The sequence below is a fragment of the Triticum urartu genome, chromosome 3 (genome assembly GCF_003073215.2).
Source record: "Triticum urartu cultivar G1812 chromosome 3, Tu2.1, whole genome shotgun sequence".
NCBI classification, from domain to species: Eukaryota; Viridiplantae; Streptophyta; class Magnoliopsida; order Poales; family Poaceae; genus Triticum; species Triticum urartu.
Genome location: NC_053024.1, coordinates 6,318,884 through 6,342,667, shown reverse-complemented (window position 1 = coordinate 6,342,667; position 23,784 = coordinate 6,318,884). Strand labels below are relative to the sequence as shown.

Below are 23,784 nucleotides of genomic sequence, written 5' to 3'. Positions count from 1 at the left end.
CTTTGACTATTTAGCTTTTGAACTACACAGTGCTAACGCACACACCTATTTGTTTTAGCATAACAACTCTACTGTCTTCTATTGCAGTCCTAGAGATTTGGAAGGAGACGATGATTCTGAGAAGGAAGATGTGGAAGGAAGCGATGATTCAGGGCAGGAAGATGTGGAAGGAGGCGATGATTCTGGGCAGGAAGAGACGGAAGACACTAGCACGTATGGTGTAGGTGAGTGTGGCATGACCACTTCATACCTATAAATCATGCTTTACAATATAATTCCTCGTCCTTTTCTAGTCATGATTGTTGATCATTGTTTGCACTTATCCTTTATTTTCTCATTTTAATTAACCTATTATGGTCAATGCTAGTCTGATTACGCTGTTGCACAGGTTTCATGGTTTTGCTTCATACTCTTGCTTCTTATGATGCAATATATCTTGCCATGGTTTGCTGATTCCTCCACCCTCTTTTACATTTTAGGGGGCTCAAGCGGAACAACTGAAATTAGCTGCCAGGATTATTCCCCTCCTGCAGGTGCCAAGGTGATAGTCCCTTCAGGTGTGAATTATCATGCAAGTTGTCGTTAACGTTCTAGACGTTACCGTTTTATCAATGTGCTCAGAATATCATGTGAATGTTATCATACATAAAATCGATGTACTAATGTACATGATCTTATTGCCTTAGGATTTATGAGCAAGCTAAGGTGGCTAGACGCCATGGGCTATCCCAAGCCGCCACCACTTATGCTTGAATGTATGTCGGTGCTTGTGGTACATAGATGACTTCTCCCTTGTGCAATTGTTTTTAGCAGTTGTTGTAGTACTAACCTCTATACTTGTTTCTTTACCAGTGAATGGGGAACTACTTCATACATTTGAAGATTTTTTTTGGTTACTTGTTTGCTTGGAGAGGGTATCTTTTTAATCTCTCATTTTGCGGCGAGGGGCCAAATCCCTGGGCAAGACTTGATTCAAACATAATTAAATCTATATCCCGAAGTGTTGTCTCACTTAGTTCATTCAAAGGTCAATTTACAGTTCCATGCTCATTACTTTTTCGTGCTAGTATTTGATCTTGACCAGATGATGATCAAGGCTATAATGTGTAGGTGACAGGAGATTTTTCGCATGCACAGGCTTGCTTATAAAGTGTAGGGTTGGCCGACACTATGGTAGTGTTGTGCCGTCGCGCACGGTCATTCTGACTTCAGCCAGTTTGTTTAGAACTCATGATGCTAACACAATTGATGAGAAATTGAGGGTTTGTGCTTCACATTTTTCTTGGTGTTTACTCTCTCCGTAAAGAAATATAAGAGTGTTTAGATTCACTCTTATATTCCTTTACAAAGGAGTATAAGTTAAATATAATGGTTGGCTCAGCTGACGTCATCATTGCAGATTGAGGTCTTTCTCCCACCGAATCAGCGTGTCAGCGGGGCATTGGTAGCGTACGACTCATGTTATAATATTGCTATTGTTAGTGTTGGGTATCTGCGTTCTATTTGCCCAGAAGATATTCTTCTTGCCGACACCTCACAAGACCAAAGCAGGGACAGGCAGTTGAGAAAAATGTTCCGTGAAGAGCCTGAACCTAAAAATGTTGTAGCTATAGGTCGTGAGCCTGAAGAGGGATTATTATGCGGCTCAATGGGGGTAGTGAGTGGAGATCCTATGACACGCGGCTGCAAAGACCTCAGGCTGTCCACTTGTGAAATCAAGAAGGTACACTCGTGATTTCTCTTGCCTGCTTGTGGTACTCTATTGACCTATATATATATTGTTACTCCATTGACCTATATATATGTGTGTGTGTGTGTGCTTGTGGTTATGAGGTGTTTACATGTAACCTTGGCTTGTGATTTTGGACTAGGCTGGGATAGGAGGCCCCCTTGTTAATTTTGCGGATGGAAGTTTTGTCGGCATGAACTTCTATGATGGAAGAACTGCCCGTACTCCTTTCCTGCCAAGGAGGTATATTTTGAAAGTTTTACAGAAGTTGGAGCTCCCTCCATCAGGAAGGTATGTTTTCTTTCTGTTACCTCTATCAATGCTATTATCGGGTAACATGTATTTTCTCGACACACTTAATTTGAGTGAAGAAAAAAACATTTTTCAGTGACAGAGACCAAGGTGTCCAGAGATTGGATTCCTCGGATGATGGGACGAACTACGACGACAGGTATTCTTTCTTTCTGTTTCTCGTGCCGTTCACACTGATTATTCAAAACCAACTTACATTGGAAAAATTGGACCGACAGATGGCATGTGCCCAAGGCAAGATATGTTTACTTCGAAGTGGATATGGCCCGATTCTGTATTCAAGTTAAGAGGAACGCAATGTCCTCGTCAAGTCGTCATTGTGGCTTCAGTTGGAGTGCTCCCTCTGCTCAGCTAGCAGGTAATTTGCATACATGTGAGACTGTATATGCAAGTTGGAACAACATTACTCTCTAGATTGTATTAAGGGTCGTGTTCTACTCCGTCTGCTCGCCAATATGACTTCAATATATTTTGTGCTATTGCTCAAGTGCTTAAATGTGGTTTAGTCATTCATTTGGACAAGCCTCGGTACTTAGAGCATCTCAAACAGACGCCATCAAATGTACGCTACATCCGTTGTTCGGGTGGCCGGCATCCAACTGTACCCCTCAAACCTGGAGCCATTGACGTGCGCCTCTTTGGCATCGTCATTGCGATGCTCCAAAGCCTCGTCGTCCTCGACCTCCGGCTTCTCGAAGAGCTGCTAACGCTTGAGGTGGAGCATGCGGGCCCTTTGTAGGGATGCGAGCACCACTCACTTAGAGCAACTCTAGCAAACCCCGCATCCCGCCCCGATTCGCAAAATAACCGCCAAAATGCGGGTCGGGACGGAAAAACCAGCCCGATCAGATCCCGCATCCCGCCCCGGTCTACAAAAAAATTTAGGGGGCGCGGCAAAATCCCGACCGCAACCAGAGAAAACGCGGATTTCCCCCTCGCGGCTGCGGTGCCCTGCATATAAGCGGAAGCGGTTGGTGGGGGGACATTTCATCCCGCGCTTTCTCCCACCAACCACCTCTCCTCTCCCCCCGGGTGCCGCCGCCGGCCGCCGTCCAAGATTCCGGCGACAGCAGCCGGCAGGAGCACGCCGGAAGGCCGCCACGCGCACGAGGCCTCCCCTCCCTTCCCCCCTGCGTCGGCGGGCCGCCGGATTTGCAGATCTGCGGCACTTCATCGTGGGCCGCCGGATTTGTCTTTTTCCGGCCGCCGGTTGCTGCCCCGGGCGATGAAGTGGTCGGGGAGCCTCTCCCGCAGCCCAGGCAAGGGCGCATCGCCGCATGCAGGCACGGGTTCGTCTGCCCGCCGCCGACGACGGTTTGCGGGCATGGACTCGTCTGGCCGTCCACCAGGCTCGGCGCTCGCGCAGCGTCTTTGTGGCCTGCCAATGCCGCTCATAGAGTGCGACGACTGCCCGCGCCAAGTGCTACGGCTCACTTCGGGCACGCCGAAGCACCCCGGATGGGTGCTCTACAAATGCGAAAACGACAGGGTACGTGCACTTGCGGTAGCTCGTTCCATAGCTCATTCTTTAGTTCAATTGCGGCAGCTCACTTCGAGCTTGCTCAATGTTTTGTGTAGAACGATGGATGCTCATTTTGGTTTTGGGAAGGCCGATACATTGATTTGTTGATAGAAATAAACTTAATAGATGTTAGTGCACTCCTTAGTAAAATCGAAGGCAATGATGCGGCTGCATGTGCAACTAGAGGGGAAGCAACGTCTACTTCTTTGGAACCAAAGATGAAGAATGAAGAAAGCAAGATCAAGAATCCGCAGATCAACAATGAGTGCATGGAGAAGATATTGCTTCAACTAGTGGGAGCAGTTATGGAAGTTGGAAATCTTCTGAAATGCATATTTGTGATTCTTGTTTTCTTTGATTTTGCTATTCTAGCCAAGATTTGGTGATATATTTTGTATCTAATGTTGTTGCAAAAGCAAAGAAAAGCATTATGCTAGATCAATTTAAGTTGCAAATCTAAATTTTGCGGGTCGGGAGAAGCTGTGCCAGATCAGAACCTGCAGAAGCCGACCCGTAGAAAAGCATATTCCGTGAATATACTTTTTACGGGTCCATTATACGGGGTCTGCATCTGTGCCAGCCCGCGCCGGCCCGCAAAAGCCGTTTTGCGCGAACTGCAAACGCGTTTTGCGAGCCGGCGAGATGCGGGGTCTGCTAAAATTACTCTTATAACATCGATAATGTTCGGGTTCGCACCAACCAGGGTTCGCTCGCTGCTTCTGTATATACAATAGCAAATAAACATAATAGTACCACCTTACGTCAACCTCTGTTTGCATGTTCTATGGTGACGAGCAGTAGGCTTTGATTAAACTAGAGGCACGGGCGTGGCGCGCCTCCTGAGACGGAGATGTGTGTACAGCTTGTAAGCATAATAAGATGAGATAAGCATAATAAGATGAGATAAGCAGCTTGTAAGAATTAAAATATTATATTTTTACTTAGTTGGAGGAGAAAGAAAAAAAGATAGAAGAGAAGTGGACTCTTGAATAGTAGCCGACTACAGCACGAGCCCCAAAGACAATTTGTGAGGTTGTAAGTTGAACCAACAATTCATACAGTAAGACACATTTAAAATAGATTATTGTACATTCCGGCTATAGATTGGTTGTAGATGATATGATAGCTTCTTATAACTAATAGTTGGCTTTACTATTAACCATTATATTTCTTCCACGGTTGCTCGTATACAGTATGAGCCAAAACACTAACAATTGTGCTACTGTAGGACACAATTCATACAGTAGCTCTGTATGAATTGTGTCCTACACATACAATTTCTTCGACAACTATTTGATGAATTGTCAGAGCTAAAAGAGTTTTCCCTTCTTCTTTCAAGCAATGGATTCTGATTTGGAGTACATATACGAGCACTACGTTGAGTCGTTCGATGACTCGTCCGACTGCACGAATAAGATGACGATAATGCAGGCGGCCCTTGAAGACGCGGAGCGTGCAAAGGAGCATGTTCTCAATTTCAAGGGTCCTCGAGTGCGCAACCGCAACAATGCATGTCATCCACAATCTCTCACATACTCTCGTAAGCATATCATACAGATTTCCCTACACTATGATAAATGAGCATGTCATCCACAATCAAGCAGCAAGCCTACACTTCTATTCACATATATCATCAGATTCTACAAGCATATCATTGGATTCTACACTAAGCATATTATCGGACGGCGAGGAGAGGCAAGGTCTGGAGGTGGCAGCGGCGGCGGATCGAGAGACCGGTGAAAAGGATAAAAGAGGGTGAGATGTATAGGTTTTTTGACTGAGTCGGAGGAGGGTAAAGTTAGGGCCACGCCATAGCTAAGTTCGGCCCAAAAGAAAAGAAAAACATAGATACACAAATGGCGTGCCCACAATTTCCAACGCCAGCAATAATGACATAAAGCTGGCGTACGAAATATGCCAACGACATAATTATTTATAAAAAGAACAATGCCGAAGTTGATTGTAAATGACGCACCGCCAACTAAAATTGTGGCTAGCCGTTTCTCAACTAGTATTAGGGCAGCTATTGAAGATGATCTAGCATCTCCATCAAGCAAAGATGAAAAAATACCAAGACTTAAAAATATTGTTCACACTTTTAGCCCAAAAAGGCTGGAAAAGCACACATAAATTTGAATGAGACCGAAAAGCTTTTGGCAGCTTCCTGAATTTTGCTACCTAAGACCCATATTTGGGTTATCTCTTGCATGCTACCAAAAACACCAAAAAGAAACGAAGCGCCAACCCTAACCCTGCTCGGTAAAGTTTCACCATCGTCGCGTGGGCCCATCCCGCATTTGCGCCAGTCGATTCTGGCCACCGAGCCACCCAAGCCTCGTCGTTGCCCAACCCCGCCGCTCGGAGACTCCGGCGACTAGTTGACGACGCCGCCACCCTATTTCAGTCGTCCATCGCGGGATATGCGCTCCCCTCCACCCCCACCGTCCGCCCTCAAAGCTACCCACCGACATACCTCGATCTCGTGTCGCCGCTTGCCCTCAAGCTCCGCCACCATCACGCCCAATTTCGGCGGCGTCCCAATCAGCATCCCACCGCCTGTCCGTCATCGGATCCGTCTTCTAGCCACGCGACAATGCCGTTCCCCAAGCTCTGGCTGGTCGTTTGCAACGCTCGAGGTCCGCCGTCGCAGCCGCCTTCGGGTCTGGTCGCCACACGTCGATTCCGCCCCCATCCAGCCGATTCCAGCCTATTGTTTTTCTCCCGCCGCAACGCACGGCCATGTTTGCTATTTGCTAGTAAAATGAAAAACGAGAGTCGTGATATGGGGGCACGTGGCGCCCTGGGGAGACGGTGGATTGGCGCTGAAAAATCCGTCGGTTGAGGGGAATAATTCCCCCCTTTAACAATAACAATGTTTTTTTGGGAATCAATAACAATGGGTTTATAATATTCCAGGAGACTTACTGTTGAAGATGCTTTGATTTGGACACAGCTGTCCACCCCAGGACGCAACGTGCCGCACGCTAACGCAACGGGAGAAGAAACCTACGGAAACGGAGTCCACCACCCCCACCCCGCCCCCACCCACCCTCCCTTTGCCAGCTTTGCTTTGGGAAGGCTCAACTCAAGCCCATTGATGCTCATCATCACCACTCGCTAGCACCGCCACCGATCCAAATCCTTCCACAACCCTCTCTGCTCCGCTCCGCCCCACCCACCTCCCAATCCCCATTGCATCTCGCCTCGCTGCCCGGGAGCGCCGGAGAGAGCGCGCGCGCGGGCGCGGGCGCGTCCGCCGCGATGGTGGGGAACGACTGGATCAACAGCTACCTGGAGGCCATCCTCGACGCTGGGGGCGCCTTGCCATACACATATATGTTGCTTGACCTTTGTGGTTTTGATGCTCCTTCAGTCTTGAGAATAATCTTGTTCTTTCACTCGGCTATGTGTTCAATGAAATAATTAACTGCTTTAGCTAGTAATTATGTTCTCAGACTTTTAATGTAATCACCAAAGGTCACGTATCAACATTCCAGTTTTACATCATGTTGTTTAATTATTTGCCATCTTGAATTATTTAATACAGATTGAAGGAGAGGAAGCCTCCCGCTCATCGAAGAAACGTCTTGAGTGTGAGAAGGCCCGTCGAGATGCTGCTGCTGATTTGTCCGAGGACCTATCTGACGGAGAAAAAGGAGAACATATTAATGAATCATCTATTCACGCTGAGAGTACAAGGGGACACATGCCAAGGATAGGGTCAACTGATGCTATTGATGTTGGGCAAATCAGCACAAAGATAAAAAGACTGTACATAGTGCTAATAAGGTATGGCTCTAATTTTGTTCTAGGGATCATATTGATCACATCCTATGTGTTTGCTTTTAGAAAGTTCAGTTATAGCGGTTTCAAATAGACACCTTTTGGTGAAGTAGGAATGATCAGAGTGACGGGTCAATGCATTATGAGTTTATGACTGTTTAAACATAGTTACCTGATTGCTCCAAATACTGTGGAGCTCCAATCCACAAAAGAGCGATTCGTGAAAGAGTAGATGGTATCTAGTGGATATGAATACACCCACTGTGCAGAGGTCATTGGTTTCCATGAAATTTTAATGGTTTAGATGCACGTGGGCCTTGCAATTTTGTTGTGTCTACCTATGGATCTGGTTTTGTCAATGTGCACAAAGTATATCCACTACACGCTGGATTGATATAGTAGCCAAGTCTCATTCATAGTCCTTGCCTTTGCACCTAAGCATGCACAGGGAGCTCAAAGAGGAGTGACGTCACATCCGTTTGTATGGCACATGCACGCGTCCTCGTCATGGGGCCCCTTGGACTTGATTTTAGGTTTTCATAATGTTAGTAGCCCATGGAAGAGTCGCTATTGATTTTTTTAGAACTACATGAACATTGTTTACATGGATGATTTTATTTTGGCATCTTCTATCGTTGTGCAGCATTCATGGTCTTATACGTGGCGAGAATATGGAGCTTGGGCGTGATTCAGATACAGGTGGCTAGGTACTTGCGTCTCCCTCATTTTCATGTTTGCGTGCTTGATGTTAGCTTCATATCTCTACACAATTCTTGCATTCCTGGTGGGTTAGCTTGTTGTTTATCTTGTTGCTAGTTGCCTACATAGTACTTACAGGTTGGTCTATATGCCATTGATGCTTGAGTTCAGCTAACTGGTTCCATAACCTGCAGGTCAAATATGTTGTAGAGCTTGCTAGGGCGTTAGGTGAAACACCTGGAGTATATAGAGTGGATCTGCTGACAAGGCAGATTTCTGCACCTGATGTTGATTGGAGTTATGGGGAACCTACAGAGATGCTGATATCAAGCGGTGTTATGAAGCCCGGATTAGAAAAACCAGAAGCCACCCAAACCTTACTAGCCAAGGATATAAATAAGCTAGTAAGCACAGTCTTGATGCAGAAATACAATACAATACTTAGGGTAATAACACACAAGGTTGAGGCGGAAGGCTCAACATTATTACAAAGCAACATCAACACACATAGCTGGTGAACATGGGACAGTGGTATAGTTGGGTTTACACACCAAGCGATAGCATACAAGTCAAGCTTTTAAGGCATAAGCTTAACTAATCTAATGCATATCGGAAGCCTCAATATAGGGGAAACAAGGCAGACTCCAAAGCCACAGGAGCCACTAACTGTGAATACTCCTACACATCGGACTCGCTAGCCAGCATCCGAAGGTTCATCCACACCCGCACCTGGCCAAATCAACAAGCCGGGTGAGTACGTCGAATGTACTTGTAATAATTTATGAACAAAAGACATACTTGCTAGTTAGCCCACACAAGTATAATATGGTACATAATAGGAGAAGACGCATATCAACATAGTTTACCATAAAATTTATATGGTCACAGGCTACTCATATTCATATGCAATGATGCCATGTCATGGAAGATACCCTAGTCATGCTTAGAACAGAAAATACGTACCCTAGTCATGCTTACTACCCTAGGAAAGCAAACACATATGCAAACACCATATCCAATGTTCAAAACATGCTTGCCTTGATCAAAAGAAGTAGAAGGTGACTCTGGAAAATCTTCAAAAAGGTTTCCTTCTCCTTTTTCTATAAAGCAAAAAGGTAAAGGACCACATAAAATCCAAAACAGCACATAAAAGTACTCAGAAAATATACAAAATAAATACTACTATAAAGTACATGAAAAATAAAAATTAACAGAAAAAGAATCACTCAAAAAGGAGTTTAAATGAGCAATTTATGAATCGGAGAAGTCTTTACCTATATATAATAATAAAGCACGGATTGAGTCTGTCGGGTTCACCGTCGCGTCCTTTTTACATAAAGGTCCATGTGGTTTTTAGTAATCAACCCGTAGTCCCTTTGTAAGTGGATCTGGAAATCCATGTAGTTTGTATATTCAACCCGCGGTCCTTAGAAAATGTATCACATGCAATCCCCTTCATCCCCTCCCCACGCACGAGCGGGCGCACCCCCGTCGCCGGCGGCAGCGCTGCCGCCTTCCTCGGCCGAATTCCACGCCAGGATTCAAACACGTTCATCTTTGTTAATGGGCTGACCAACACGTTCTTATCTCCTCCTCTATCTCACTAGAAAGAACAAGCCGACATCCACGGATCCTCCAACGAAGCGCTCAGCACCGTCGAGGTCCATGTCCTGCTGTTGTGCCGTTCAACGCCGGCGGGAGTTCGTGATGGTGTGGCGCCACCAGACGGCGGCAAAGAGTTTGCCTGACGAGCAGCGGTGGCGGGCACCGGGCGGCCAGCAGCCATTGATACAGATCTCGCCGCCTCTTTTCTTCATCACCTTCAAGGAAACAAGATTAACATCCACCAATGCACTGACACATCGATCCATGTTCCTCGATAGTGTGCTCTGCCCTCTGCTCCCTGCAACCTCTCGCTGCTGCAAGCCTCGGCAGGGGCCGCGTCTCCCCCACTGCCCCCGCGCATCTTGACGAATCTGCTGGCGGCGGCCGCAGTTTACTTGCGTTCTGGAGCTACTTGAGTGCGACGACAACTAATGCCATGTGGGGGGGGGGGGGGGGGGGGGGGGGGGGGCCTTGACCTTGAGTGGCTTTCTCTTCTCCACTATCCTCCTGCTCATCGACGCTACCTGCTTTCCGTCGCCTCTCTGCTGTGACCTGATGGTGTACATGCCAGATCCGTGCTCGCCGGTGGTTGGTTGCTCCGACAAGCCAGAAGACCATGCCAGGAACATCCATCCAGCAGTGAGGAGGAGCGCACATCCAGTGTGGTCAGGGGCACGCATACAGGCTGAAAGAGTTGGGATAAGATGCCTCCCCTTCCTCCAAAGTTTGTTGAGTTAGAACAGTTCTCTATTAGAGTCGTTGCTATCTATCCGTCAGTTAAGTTTCTGCCACTCACCTCTATATCCACCATGTTGATTTGCTGCAGATAGATGTGATGGTGAGGGTCGTCGTTTGACGTGCTGGCCGAGTCGAGGTGAACGCATGCAGCGAGTTCACAGCAACTCAATTTCTTCAAAAACTGTATATTGCTTTCATCTTGCTTTTTTTCTTTCACAAATACAGGTCCAGTTCTTCTATTTGTTTTTAGCTGATGTTCTTTTGGTTTTATTGACCCATCAGGATGTGATAAAAATAATTAGCAGTAATACAAACTAATGTGAGGTTTAACATAGGGGTAACTCTATGGAATTACACTTAGTAGGTAGTATTTTCTGTTGCTCTAGGATTATTATGTGGGTGTACAGACTATACATGATGATGAATTACCTGTCAGGCTGAAGAAAAGCATGTCCGAGATAAGGCCATGGAACCTTTATATGGTGCATACTAGGGACAAAAAATGCTTATGCTCTAAAGGTTTTTTAGCAGAGGGACGCCCGCGAGATCTCTTGTTGTTGTTCGGACATGGCCGCCGGAGAGAGATATTGCCTTGGTTGCGACCATCGCCATGTCATTGGAGAAGAGCGAGGCCGGGCTTAATTTGTCGGAACTGTGAGAGGTAGTTTGATTCGCATTGGTTTTACACGGCGGATAAATTCACATCCGCGCTTGACCACCATGTTGTTATTTTTGTGTTTGATGGACCTGCACCACAATTTATAGGGAGAAGCTTGCATTTCAGCAAGTCGTGTCTACCTTCAAGATGTGCATCGACAATCAATTCCTGAACAAGTTAGCAGTTTGTGACATATGCTTGGATCCTTGTGTCCATCAAGGGCATTCCCTATTGTTTGTTGGTCATCTTTGTTGAATCTGGAACTTGGTTTTTTTTTTGGCAGTGTATAGGTAGATAACGATCAATATGAGAGGGTGCTCAGCTACATATTGATCCTTGTCAATTCAGTACAAATTTACTGAATTTACAAATAGTGGTTGTTGACAGAACTTTAGCTAACAGTTATATGTACCGGTGATGTATATATATAAGCAAACACTAAATTGTTGTTGTGCACAAAGTTCTTGAGAAATTCCAGGCACTACAAGTTTTAAATGAAAAGATGCATGGTCTCTACCATGTTCAGCCTCCGCTTTATTGGACAGTCGGTTGCTTTTGGTAATTTATACCACTTATTCTCAGTCCTTCGTGTGAGTTCTGTTTTCCTTGGGCTTTTGCTTCTTATTTACAGATCCCTATGGTGTCAAGTGTACTTGCCTACAAGTTTGGTTCCACTTGGTATAAACACTGTGCTTTGCTTTCATCATAGCTGTACTCTGACTGCCTTCTGAACTATGAGGTCATCCCATGGCTGTCCACTAATCTGGTGCTCCATCTTCCTACCCTTCTGAACATACATTGCAATTTTAGCATCAATTGTCCAATCTTGCCCTGATTGTGTATAGACTGTCAAATATTTCAACAATGAGCAATTTGAAGTTTGGGAGTATGATAAATATTTTAAGTATGGATTCATTTTTGTAGAACTGATATTGTGTCGAGTGGAAATGCACAACTATATGTTCCTATTTGACCAACTGGTATTGAATATGTTGTCAACCTTCTTTAGAAAAAACTACAAACGCTAAACATTAGTGTGTGATACATATGAAAAATTGTGATGTCGGTTTTTTTAAAATATTTTTTACTTTAGAAAAAGTTTTAAACAGGCCATCGCATTATGTTTCATAGTTTTGGGGAATCTCAACTGGCAATTAACACTTCCACGCACCATAGGTTGGTTGTTTATATATTTGATGTATTAACTACTTTTCTACAATGTCCTTATAATACGTGGATGCTTGCACTGAAAACCCAAAGTAGCCTCGCTTACTGGTTTTTTGCCAAGTGTTATATACCTCAACATTATCTAAAATAATGGTTTTGAGTTCATATGTTGTAATGAGTGTTGTTGTGAATATCAGTGAACTGGAAATCCTTTATGTCAACAATTTTATTCTATTTATTCTGCCATTTTGTTTGTAGCAGAAAATATGCAATGCCCAACAATTTGTCCCCTCTGCGAGCAAGAAGCAGAGTTGATCTCCCATATCCTAACTGAATTGTTCTTTGCAGTGATGTTTGACACCATGTTCTCAGCTAATGGTCCGCTTCAGCCGCTGGCTCCACAGCCCGACGATGCCTACAATTCACGATTCCAATCAACTGCAGAACGAGTCGGCCCGGGCAAGATCAAGAATTCTGTCGACGCAGATTTCTCTGCATTGGTGGAGGAAATACACATTGAAGCAATGTATACATTGGTTGCCTCTGCATGGTTGCTTTGCTGATATTTGGTCGTAGGTGTGTAGGGTAGCTATACAATTTTTTTTTGTTTATTTACTAGGCTTTTTGTTGTACTTCTAGATCTTTTCAGAATCAGTTCTTTTCTTTGTAAGACTCACGCCACGTAGCTGCTTTTTTTCTAATACAAAAGACATCACTTGCGTTTGAGAAGAAGGGTATGTGTTTGTTTGTGATATTTAAATACCATCTGTGTTATTATTTTTTTATCGTACACTTTCTGACAAGACTGCAATGCATGAAGCAAAGCCCCATGCATAATCTCACTGAAAAGTTGAGGATTTTTTATGTCAATCTCACTAAAAAGTTTAGGATTTTTAAATGATGTGGGCCATAAGATGCATGTTTTAATCTTCCACTGGAACATAAGCTAAATTACTTGGTCTGCAGTGTCATCCTTTTTTGTTACAATGAATCTTACTAACATCACCTGACATCAAAATATATTTTTCCCGTCACATATATGAGTGCTCTCCCATTGCAATGTACTGGTCCATAAGTTAAAGACATCAAAAAATATATATATTTCCCGTTGCAACGCACGGGCATCGTCCTAGCATAGCTAAAGACTGCTCATTTATTAATTATTATTTTAGGTTAAATCTAGTTAAATAGAAAATGATTCAGCGGAAATACATGTTCCAGAATAGAAAATGTATTTTCAATCGATACAAAGCGTAAAGAGAGAGAAGAATATAATCCAGACAGGTGGGCCCCACCTGCAGTTTTCAAATTAGGCTAATTAGCGCCTAATTATAGGAGAGGATACGGCGGCTGTGATAGTGAACGACAACACGATGAGGGGTGGCAAGGCGTCCGGCCGAACGAGAGGATGCGTCCACAGCTTGGGGTGTGAAGGAGTTGGTTACCGATGACGACCCCAGCGTCGTCGCCTTCATCTCCGACGAACAGAGGCGGCGGCATTGGTTGATTTTCCTCCTTGCTTCTACAAACTTCAAATTGAAGAGCGCATCAAGTGCGGGGTACGGAGATGTGGCAACAACTAGAAAAGGAGGTTGGGGGTGGTCATAGACGACACATGCAACAAGAGAGTACCGATGACACTCTCTGCCGGAACTGAGGAACATGATCCTCCCAAGCTCGATGAGGTGGCAAGGAGGTCGAATGGTTTTAGGAGAAAGGTTTTGGAGTGTGTTTCAAGACTCGGGGTCGCTGTTGTGGTTTTGTCATGGCAGATGTCCTCATGATAGGACTAAGTTGTGAGGCCATCGCTGCTAGGTGATGACTTGGATGGGGTTGATCAGGAAACGAGAGACACGGGTTACCTAGGTTTGGCTCCTCATGGGGGAGGTAAAAGGCTACTCCTGCTTGATTGATATTGATGATGATGATCTCGGATACAAGGATGCTAATTCGCTACCAATGACTCGAGAACTTCTAGCCTTGGTTGTCTCTCAACCTGTCCTTTGGACGCCCCAGGAACCCACTTTATATAATAGCCGGGTCCTTGGGGTTTACAATAGGTTTTCGGGTTCTACACATAGTTGGAGTCCTACTCTAAGTCTTGTAAACCTTTTGTGTCTTGCAAGTTAAGTGGACTCCTTCTGGTGTTGGGACTCCGGGTCTTGTCGGGTCCACTCTTCATAGGCCAGGTCTTGATCTTCCTAGCCGGATTCCTTCCAGGCTCCTAGCCCAAGGAGACCCTGCCCATATGGCGCCCTGGATGACCCGGTCATGGGCCTTCTAGTCTAGCCGGGTCATGTCTTGGACTGCCGGGTGTAGCCGTGGGTAATTCCCCCGATAGTCGCCTTATATAGTCTGAAGCGAGATGGCCGGTGAACTCGTCTCACGGCATAGTGAGCATAGGAGGTTGAGGGAAAGGGAGCGGGGAAGGCGATGTCTGCATGTATCAGGGGAGTAGACTCAACCTCCCTATGGGATACCTGGGTATTCATGACGTTGAGGTTAAGAATAATGCCCTCCTCGGTACGTGGTTGTTTAAGCTGCTGACGGAAGATGACGTATGGAAAACCCTCCTAAGGAGAAAACATGTATGCTCAAAGCAGTGTCCCAAGTATATTGGAAGCCTGGGGACTCACACTATGGGCTGGTCTAATGGCTACGAAGAAATATTTTCTTTGCTATGGGTCCTTCTCTGTGAAGATGGCATGGAGATTAGATTCTGGGAGGAGAAGTGGCTAAGTAATTTCACTTTCCGGGAACAATATCCAGCTCTATATAATATTGTTCAATACAAGGGTGATACTATCGCCATGGTTCTGGAATCCTCTGAATGTGATGTTCAGATAAGATTTAATAGACCCCAAACTTGCATCATGGAATGATTTGATAAATCGCCTCGCCATGGTACATTTATCACGTGGAGTCGATGAATTTCGGTGGAATCTAAACACGAGTGGTGAATTCTCGGTAGATTCAATGTATAGAGAGTTGATCCAATCTGATGTGTCAGTTGATAATAATAAGAAGAAGATCTGGAAGATGAAGATACCACTTAAGAATAAAATCTTTATGTGGTATCTTCGTCGAGGAGTCATTATTATTAAAGATAACCTTATTAAGAGGAATTAGCATGGAAGTACGCAATGTGTCTTTTGTCATCACGACGAAACATAAAACACTTGTTCTTCCGTTGTAAATTAGCTTGTTCTATATGATCAATCATCCAAATAACTTCTGGCATGTATCCTCCATGTAGTGCTGCTAACATTTTTGACAACTCGTTACATGGGATCGATCACAAGTTTAGAATTCTTATCAGGATGGGAGTGCTTGTTGTTATTTGGTCGCTTTGGATATGTAAATGATAAGATTTTCAACAAAAAAACAAGTTCTCTTATGCAGGTTATCTACTGGTGTACCGGTACGCTTCGTTTATGGTCGTCTCTACAACATGTGGACAATCCTTCAGTTTAGGCGTGTACATGCTTGTAGCAAACGGCAAGGGATAGTTTTACCCAACATGGATGAAAACATGATCTTACGATTGGCCCTCCTTCAGTTTAGGCGTCATACAGACTCATGTTTTCTTGTATTTCGCCTTTGTTTTTGTTTTTTTTAGCTTGGACTTGGTTTGGTTGTGTGCATCTCAGTTTTGTAGAGGCTAGGTGTAATGCTTAAACCATTACGTAATAAAGTGTCCTTTATCAAAAAGAGTTCGTATAAGAATTAAATTAGAATATCACACAAAATAAAAGAAACAATAGAAAGGCAAAAATAGCCCTGAAAACTTTTCTTTGAAGAGGAAAAGAAGAAAGTAAAATAACACTCCAAAAATGGGGCGTTACAAACACTACTGACCTGGCCGGTGCATGATCATTCTCATTCAAAGTTGGCAGCACTTCTGTCTTCGAAAACAGAAGGCTGTGATGGCTCACGCCGGCTATTCCTTGCTGCTCCAGAAAATCTAGGTGCTCCCTCAGTGACTCATCCCTAGACGGAAGATACAGTACATGGAAACATATTATGACCAGGGAAACAAAATTAATTAACACAGGGAAACAAAATTAATTAACATGGAATTGCCAGTGAACTATTGATATATCAGGGATCATGTCAAGAAGCTCCCTAACCAGCTAGCAAATTCAATCCGAAACTAGCAGATGTTCGATTTCTGTTTAATACGCCATTTCTGTTTCAGAAAAACTGAAACTGCAGGACCGAAAACTCGCTCCCGTGCTGCTCCCGCAGCTGCACCGGGGCGCCCAAATCCAGCCACCGGGGGCCTCCCCTCGCCGCCGCCGGAAGGCATCGCCGGGCAAAGCCCGGGCTGCGGCGGTAGCGTCAGCTGTTTTGGAGGACTCGGCTGCAAGCTTCAATGGCAGGGCTCCGGCCAAGGTGTGGTGGGGCTAGTTCTCCCCTGAGGCGGACATGGGCTAGCATCATCGGCTGCTACCGGCGGAGGTGCGGAGGCACCAACTCAGGGGGTTTGGAGCGGGGGGCTGGGTGCCCTGATCTCGTACGTGGCTTGAGTTGGCGGCTGATCTGCATGGCCTTTCGCTGCCACATTCAATGCAACGCCACCCAACCCTTCCCCTCCCCGCGCCACCGTCAGAGGTAGCCGCCAGGCTGGTTTCGTCTTGGCCGGGCTGCTGGTGGTGGTGCGCGAGTGCTGTCCGGAGAACATCGCAGCTTCGTTGCTAATGGCTCCTCCGAGCGCCGCGCACGGTGGGCTGCTCACTTCAGCGACAGGCGGGGCAGTGCGGTGACTGCTCTTGGTGGTGGTTAGCAGCGAGTAGGGTGGATCAGGGCTGACGCTGATGCTCGGATCATGCGCGGACGGCCTCGTATGCACGCAGCGTGGCTCCAAGGCAATGTTTGGTGAATTCATCACACTGTTTGCCTTGGTGCTCGTCGCCCTGGATCGGGAAGTGCGGCGCCGATCTGGCGGATGCGAGCTTCTGATCTAGTGGCGGCTACACTTCGCGGGGGCTCAGGGTGGACACGGTCCGATCCCTGACCGAACCCAGGTTAGGACCGGCCGGCGGCGGACCGGACCGAAGCACGTGGAGGTCCCCTTTTCGGGCACCGCACCGGACACCCAAAAGCTCGGTCTGGACCAACGGACCGAGCAACCACCTCCAGCGGCGAGGTGGTAACCATGGCGCGACGAGAGAGGGCTCAGGGCTCTGATCAGAAAGGGGAGCAGAGGGGAAGGGGTGGTGGCTCATCGCGAACCCAACGGAGGCGTCGGGGAGGCCTGGAAGGCAGCGAAGGCGACGCAATCGACGACGAAAGACGGCGGCCGGAGTCGGGGAAGGAGGATGATGGCGACGGCTTTCGAGCGAATCCGGCCGATTCGCTGCGTGGGGAAGGAGATCTCATGATGGCGGAGCTTCTTGACATGGCGCTTAGTTGCGGGGAGACCGATGGCCGTGTCGGCGAGGAGCTGTGCGCTGGACGACGGTGGCGGCGGCGCGGGTGCGTACGTGCGTGCGTTTTTTTGAGCGCCTGATGTGTTAGTGCGTGCGGGCTAGGTCAAAAACTCGACCCTAGGAGGCTAGGATGGGCTGGGCCATGTACATGCGATTCAGCAAATGCAAAAAAAAAATGTTTCCGTCCGACCGAGCGGACCGAGCCGGATGCTGTAACGGGCCTAATTACACAGCTCGGACTGGTCGATTTTTGTAGCGGGCCGGGACCGTACCGTCCGGTCCTTCACGGGCCATGAGCGGCCGCAAAGACCGCTCGCCACGTCTAGCCTGAGCGGGGGCCATGTTGATCTCCCTTTCGTTCTCCAGCTTCGACCATGTCGGCCCCTGGGCAGGCTGGCATGGGGCAGAGCTCTCTCCGTGGAGTTGGTAGTCGACGGTGGTGTTTTCGCCATCCGTGTTGGTCCTTCGGGTGGATTGTGGTGGCCACACAAAGGTCTTTGTGAGGGTTCCTCGCTCTAGACCCGGTTGTTGACTTTGGTGGGGAGATGCAAACTATGGACGATGGCTTGACGCAGAGGGATGGTTGTGTAGCGGCTGCAGTACGCATCACATGTTGCTGCTATGATCGTGGAAAAATGGTGGCGACAACACATAAGTGACGTCAATCATGGTGTTACTTGAGCACCCGGTCTCGAGTTCTGGGGTGAAAGCCTACGTCCGTCCGTGTTGGTTATTCTTGGTAGTGGCAATATTTTTATGTCGTTACCTTGTTGAAGGGATTGCTCGGATATACTCGGACTGGTTTTTTAGAGTAAAAAACTAGATTCTGGCCTTGGATGGTTGGATCTGGTGATGGTGGCGCTTGAGCGTCGCTCCCTTCCTGAAGGCATTGCTATTGAAGAACATCATCGTCTGTGGGGTGTCATGAGATGGTTGGTGTGGATATAGTCATTATTGTAGTTTGCCTATCTCGGATCTGATTGATATGAGTTTTTTTTCTTCGCCTAAGCATAGCTTTGGTCTTATATGACTTTGCTATTTGCAGGCGTATTTTTTATATGCGTGTGTTGGTGTTGATTGTGTGCATCCTAACTACGCAGAAGCTAGGTGTGTGCTCATTGTGTTTGTATCCTTTCGATGTTGCAATTTGAGCCAATAAAATCTACCCTTTATCGAAAAATCTGCATGTCAAAATGTTTAAAGAAGTCCAAGGGGGACCTCGAGATTTTGATGTGTATGTTTACCCAGATAATATAGTAGGTGATGGTTAAAACTAGTTTCAGTTCATATTTAGTTAAATATGTATGGAACATCGAAAAGCAATACTGTTGACATCATCAGATTTAGTCGAACAAAACAATTGTCTTACATGTCAAGCTGCTGTTCATGCTCTGTTTGCAATTGCTTCTGCGTGGAGGAAACATCGAAACCTTGTGCTGGCAGACTGAGAAGCTCCTGAATGTCCTGAAGATACATACACATGTGATATTATCAGCCATTGTTTATATCTAGTAGGACATCATGCAATCCATGAATGATGAGCAACAATGTAATCAGGATCACTATGTTACCCTCTGGTTGAAGTAGCGTGTTTGTTCTTTCTGCTCAGTCGCTGTCCTAAACAAACCCCACTTGAAAATCTGGAAAAAATAATTATTCAACTCAAGGAACTTCAAGCTTCAGATATCATATAAAAAATAATGTCTGAGTAAAAAATGTCGGATCATATTCAAACCTGCATTCTATATATCTTTTCTTCGATGGTTCCAGCCGTCATCAAGCGGTATACAATCACATCTTTTGTCTGTCCTATTCGATAGGCACGATCGACACTTTGATTGTCAATACTGAAAAAGAAGATTGTGTTACGCAGTAAAAGAACTTGTATCTCATAAAACCAAAAGAAAGTTGGGGTACCTTGGATTCCAAGCAGGACCAACTACTATGACACGATCTGCCTTGGTGAGTGTAAGTCCAAGACCACCGACTTTGGTAGTCAGTAAAAATATTTGAGTTCCAAAATCCTCTTGGAAACCCTGGAGATGCAATTGCATAAAATTAAAGCAACATATCATATATAATTGAGTCCATGGCACACCACGGCATAAGAATATTGTGAAATGGGAACAAGAACCTTCACAATCCTTTCCCTTGCTGAAATCTTGGTGGTACCATCGATGCGAAAAAACCTGTAGCCCTTTAATGATATAGCTTCCTGTTGCAATAATCGAATGTTACAACACAGAATGTAGGTAAGCATCCACATTTAAGAAATGATGATTATAGACATACTCATCCAGAATTACATTTAAATTGAAGAGCACAACAATTTTCCTCCAAATGATCCAAAGATGACTTTAGCGGTTTAGCCACATTTAGTTTATGTTCTTTTATGCACTTGATATACTTTTTTTCTAAAAGAAATATGGCAGAAGATCAAAGATGACAAACACCACAGTCCACGGGTCATGTTGTCATACCATTTTTATCCCAACGAATTGTAATTTTGGTTTTAAAATATATATATACACTAAGAGAAATCTGCCATTCACTCAATCAGCATTGTTTATCATGTATATTAATAAACAAAAGCAACAAATGATATATAAAATTAACTCCGCTTTTTATTACAGCATATCAAAACACAGCATGAGCTACATGCAAATTATGATAACTGACATATTCACAAGAACTGACCTGAACAATGTTTAGCATTTTGCGAGTCTGAGAAAAAATTAGAACATGATGTCCCTCTTCAAGAAGATTTTTCTACAACATCAGGCACTAGCCACATTTAGTTTAAATAAACAAATATGGAGTACATTTCTGACAACTCATATGAGCATGCATCAAAGAATGTTTACCAACAAGGACATGATGAAAGATAATTTGCATGAGACTTCCAGCTGGCCGACTTGCAGTGCATCATCATCATAACCAGCAACGTTCAAGGCCATGTTTTTGAGCCTCGCCATATCATGACCATTTAACTTTCCATCCATATCTTCCATGCCTTCCAAGGTGCCCTCAGCAGCAACTTTTTTCAATATCAGTGGGTCTGGGTGATCACATATGTTCTTCAATATCTGTTGAAGAACAACAACAAAAATGAAACAAGCAGAATTTCACAAAAAGAACATTTACATCAAAAGCAATTATAAAGTAGGCCATATAATTAACAAACACATCCTGTGATATAAATATATGCTCTTTCCATTTAATTTTTGGGTGTAATCTGATAGAGAAAACATCAGTAGAAAGGTATATTTTCGTACGAATATGGGTATATTCGTGGACAGTAAACAACATCAGTGAGAAGAAATGGGTTTTAAGCCGATACTTACAGTGATGTCCAGCAAGCGAGGTCGCATTTTATTAAATATATGACTGTTCAGAAAATCTTCATATAGTTTCCTCTGCACACAAAGAAGGCAATTGAAACATTGTCATCTGCCAATTACTCAACCAGTTTCTCATCAATGACACAAAAATTTGTACCTGGTAATCTGTTAATTTCAGCCAGATGATTAGCTCATTTTTCTTAGGAAGCGTATTCTCATTTGTCAAGCTAGTAGCAAAGTACACTTCATCTTTCATACGACGCAAGAAATAAGGCTTTATCAGTTCTCTTAATTCCTGTGACGTATCAAACAAGAAAACAGAAAGTGTGACTGGTTTAGTATGACCCGTTTCAAATAATAATTCAGAAAAATAGATAACATTTCTAGAACGAAATGTAGCAAGCTGAGATGGCTTGATATAAGTGCACGACTTTCTATCTCATAGCTTCAACTAAATGCGGACGTTAAGTTAGTAAGGAATTTTAATGCAGTTTATAGACATTGCTTGTTCGCATGTCAATTTCAGAGATGAATGTACTACTTTGCTAATGTATGGATGCAATATGTGTAATACAAAACTGAGTTGATGTCCAACTTGAAATATCTGAATAAAATGGTAATAACGAAATGTACCGTGAATGTGCATGTTGGAATTTATCGAACACCATGAGATCTTACTGTACTAATATGTTGAACACTGCGTTTTTTGTCATTTCTTGGACAGAAACACAGAAAACAAGAAACAAGGCTTGTGTATCATCTTTCGCTTGGACACAAATACAAAAAAAAAAAGACAATCACCTTGGCTACGTTTGAGCCTATGTGCTTCTCTGGATTGGTGGCATCCTTTTCATTTCCTCGATTGATATAATTTTCATACCTTTCTCTAAACCTGTCATGCATAATTTAGATAAATAAATAGTAGTGGACAATGCAAAATAAATAAAGGAACATCATTATTGCAGGAAAACAATAGAGTAAGTTTTTTATTTTGAGAATAACAATAGAGTAAGTGAATTACTCATCCCTATCACCCAGGACTTCCGGACAACAGAAATAGAAAAGAGCCCACATTTCCTGTAAGAGAATACACATATTTAATTACTTGCATTGGAAAATAATATTTGGGGGGGGGGGCATATTAAGCAGAAGCATATAGTGGTATTAAATTAGAGTAGGAGTCTTTTAGGTGGTACCTCCAAGTTATTTTGTATAGGTGTTCCACTGATGGCAATCCGATGGACACACGGTATTTCAGATATTCTTTGGAATCTTTGCGTCTTGGGGTTTTTGATTAAATGTGCCTCGTCGAGAACAACGTAGTTCCATAAGTTCCCCTCCTCATCGTCATCGACGTCATGGTAGAAGTCACCTCTTATCGTGTTGTAATATTTCCAGACAATGTCATATGTTGTCAATAGGACACCACCCTCCTGTAGAAGACAATAAACATCAGATGCAACTCATAAAAATATCTTGGAAAAACATCATATGCATTCTTTTAAATGGAACTCTGTTCAACCAAATTTAACAGTTACTAGATAAAATGGCAGGATATAAATGACCAGCGGAATTTTATCTAAGGAATTTAATGAACCTTGAATGCGTACTGGAGCTCAGACTTGCGAACATTTACGTTGGGACAAGAGCAGCTGTAAACAGATGGAAAAAAAAAGAATCAATGAGTCCTGAATAGGTAAGTGGTGCATATGTTTATCCTACTCGCTGATCAAAAGAGATGATATGAATAGGTAGGTGGTGCATATATCCTACTCCCTGATGTTGCTTTTGAGGCCAACAAGTGTAAGTTCTCTGATCCAGTGAGTCACAAGTGTCTTTGGAACAACAACCAACACTCTCCTGATTAAACCCGAATGGAACAATCCGGCAAGGAAGGCAGAAACCTGCACGGTAAAAGTAAACATTACCAGATAATTAAATTGCAGTACGCTTAAGCGGCGAAGTAGGCGTAATCAATGGTTACAGTCCTGCGATACTACAAAACTGGTAAAGTTATAATCAATCAGATTATTCTGAAGAAAAGCAATCAAATGAACCGAATCGACTGCAACTGAGACTAGAGATTGAGATTGGAATGAAGGGGAATGCAAAATGAGTTAGCTTGGGACCCAACCTGAATGGTCTTCCCCAGCCCCATATCATCCCCGAGAATGCCACCGGTCCCCCTGCAGTGCAGAAACCAAAGCCATCTGAGCCCCTGGAGCTGGAACGGGTAAAGCATCCTGGATATCCTCGCCGGGAGCTTGTAGGGCGGCTTTTCGCTGGTGGAATCCTCCAACTCCCAGTCTCCTGCACTATTTCTTTCAGAGTCTTCCATCTTTTGTCCCGATTGACGCACAGGCATGGGCAAATATATACTACTAGTATAGATGGATCATTTATTAAAAAAAACCTTGTCGCAAATATATAATACTAGATGGATCATTTATTAAAAAAACCTTGTCGCAAATATAATACTGGATGGGTCATTTATTGAAAAAAGCCTTGTAGAATTTGACTCAGGCAGGGAGTCGAACCCAGGACACTGAATATTAAGATATGAGGTTCGTTCAACAATTTCTTTCTATTGTCTTTATAAAAAAAATTATCTGAACCTTTTTTTTTCTTTCTGAAAGGTAAAAAAACTGACCTTGGTGGATAAAACTGAAACCGTGGGCAAAAATAAAACCAATGGTTCATTTCTAATGAACTAGGGATTGTTGTTCGTGAGAATGGCTAAGACTCATTAGATAAAGAAGAAGTTCAGGTAATGTTCTGCAATAGTGGAAGGACTCATT

The 23,784-nt window shown here is 44.4% G+C and overlaps 1 protein-coding gene and 1 long non-coding RNA gene across 2 annotated transcripts; one reads left to right on the top strand and one right to left on the bottom strand.

Moving 5' to 3' along the window:
- Positions 1-7,901: 7,901 nt before the first annotated feature.
- Positions 7,902-8,351, top strand: LOC125547550. The gene is made up of 2 exons (XR_007300708.1): positions 7,902-8,053; positions 8,240-8,351. It is a non-coding gene; the product is annotated as an uncharacterized LOC125547550 (long non-coding RNA).
- Positions 8,352-9,081: 730 nt separating this feature from the next.
- Positions 9,082-23,324, bottom strand: LOC125546446 (SNF2 domain-containing protein ENL1-like). Its single transcript, XM_048710710.1, has 17 exons — positions 23,121-23,324; positions 22,760-22,890; positions 22,584-22,638; positions 22,183-22,419; positions 22,008-22,063; positions 21,788-21,878; positions 21,144-21,281; positions 20,990-21,061; positions 20,510-20,731; positions 20,343-20,414; positions 19,780-19,860; positions 19,563-19,681; positions 19,381-19,492; positions 19,217-19,285; positions 19,015-19,109; positions 16,072-16,203; positions 9,082-9,145 (listed from the first exon to the last, which is right to left on the bottom strand). Exons 1-17 carry the CDS (start codon positions 23,322-23,324, stop codon positions 9,121-9,123), a joined length of 1,911 nt encoding a protein of 636 aa, XP_048566667.1. The 3' UTR covers positions 9,082-9,120.
- Between the last annotated feature and the right edge of the window lie 460 nt (positions 23,325-23,784).

What these genes read in the sequence shown, in the direction of transcription:
- LOC125546446 (XM_048710710.1), bottom strand. Translation starts at nt 23,324, where the DNA reads ATGGAAGACTCTGAAAGAAATAGTGCAGGAGACTGGGAGTTGGAGGAT. An exon ending in AGCTCCAGTACGCATTCAAG is followed by an intron (nt 22,420 to 22,583) that starts GTTCATTAAATT and finishes TGTCTTCTACAG; the next exon opens with GAGGGTGGTGTCCTATTGAC. An exon ending in GGTCCTGCTTGGAATCCAAG is followed by an intron (nt 19,493 to 19,562) that starts GTACCCCAACTT and finishes CTTCTTTTTCAG; the next exon opens with TATTGACAATCAAAGTGTCG.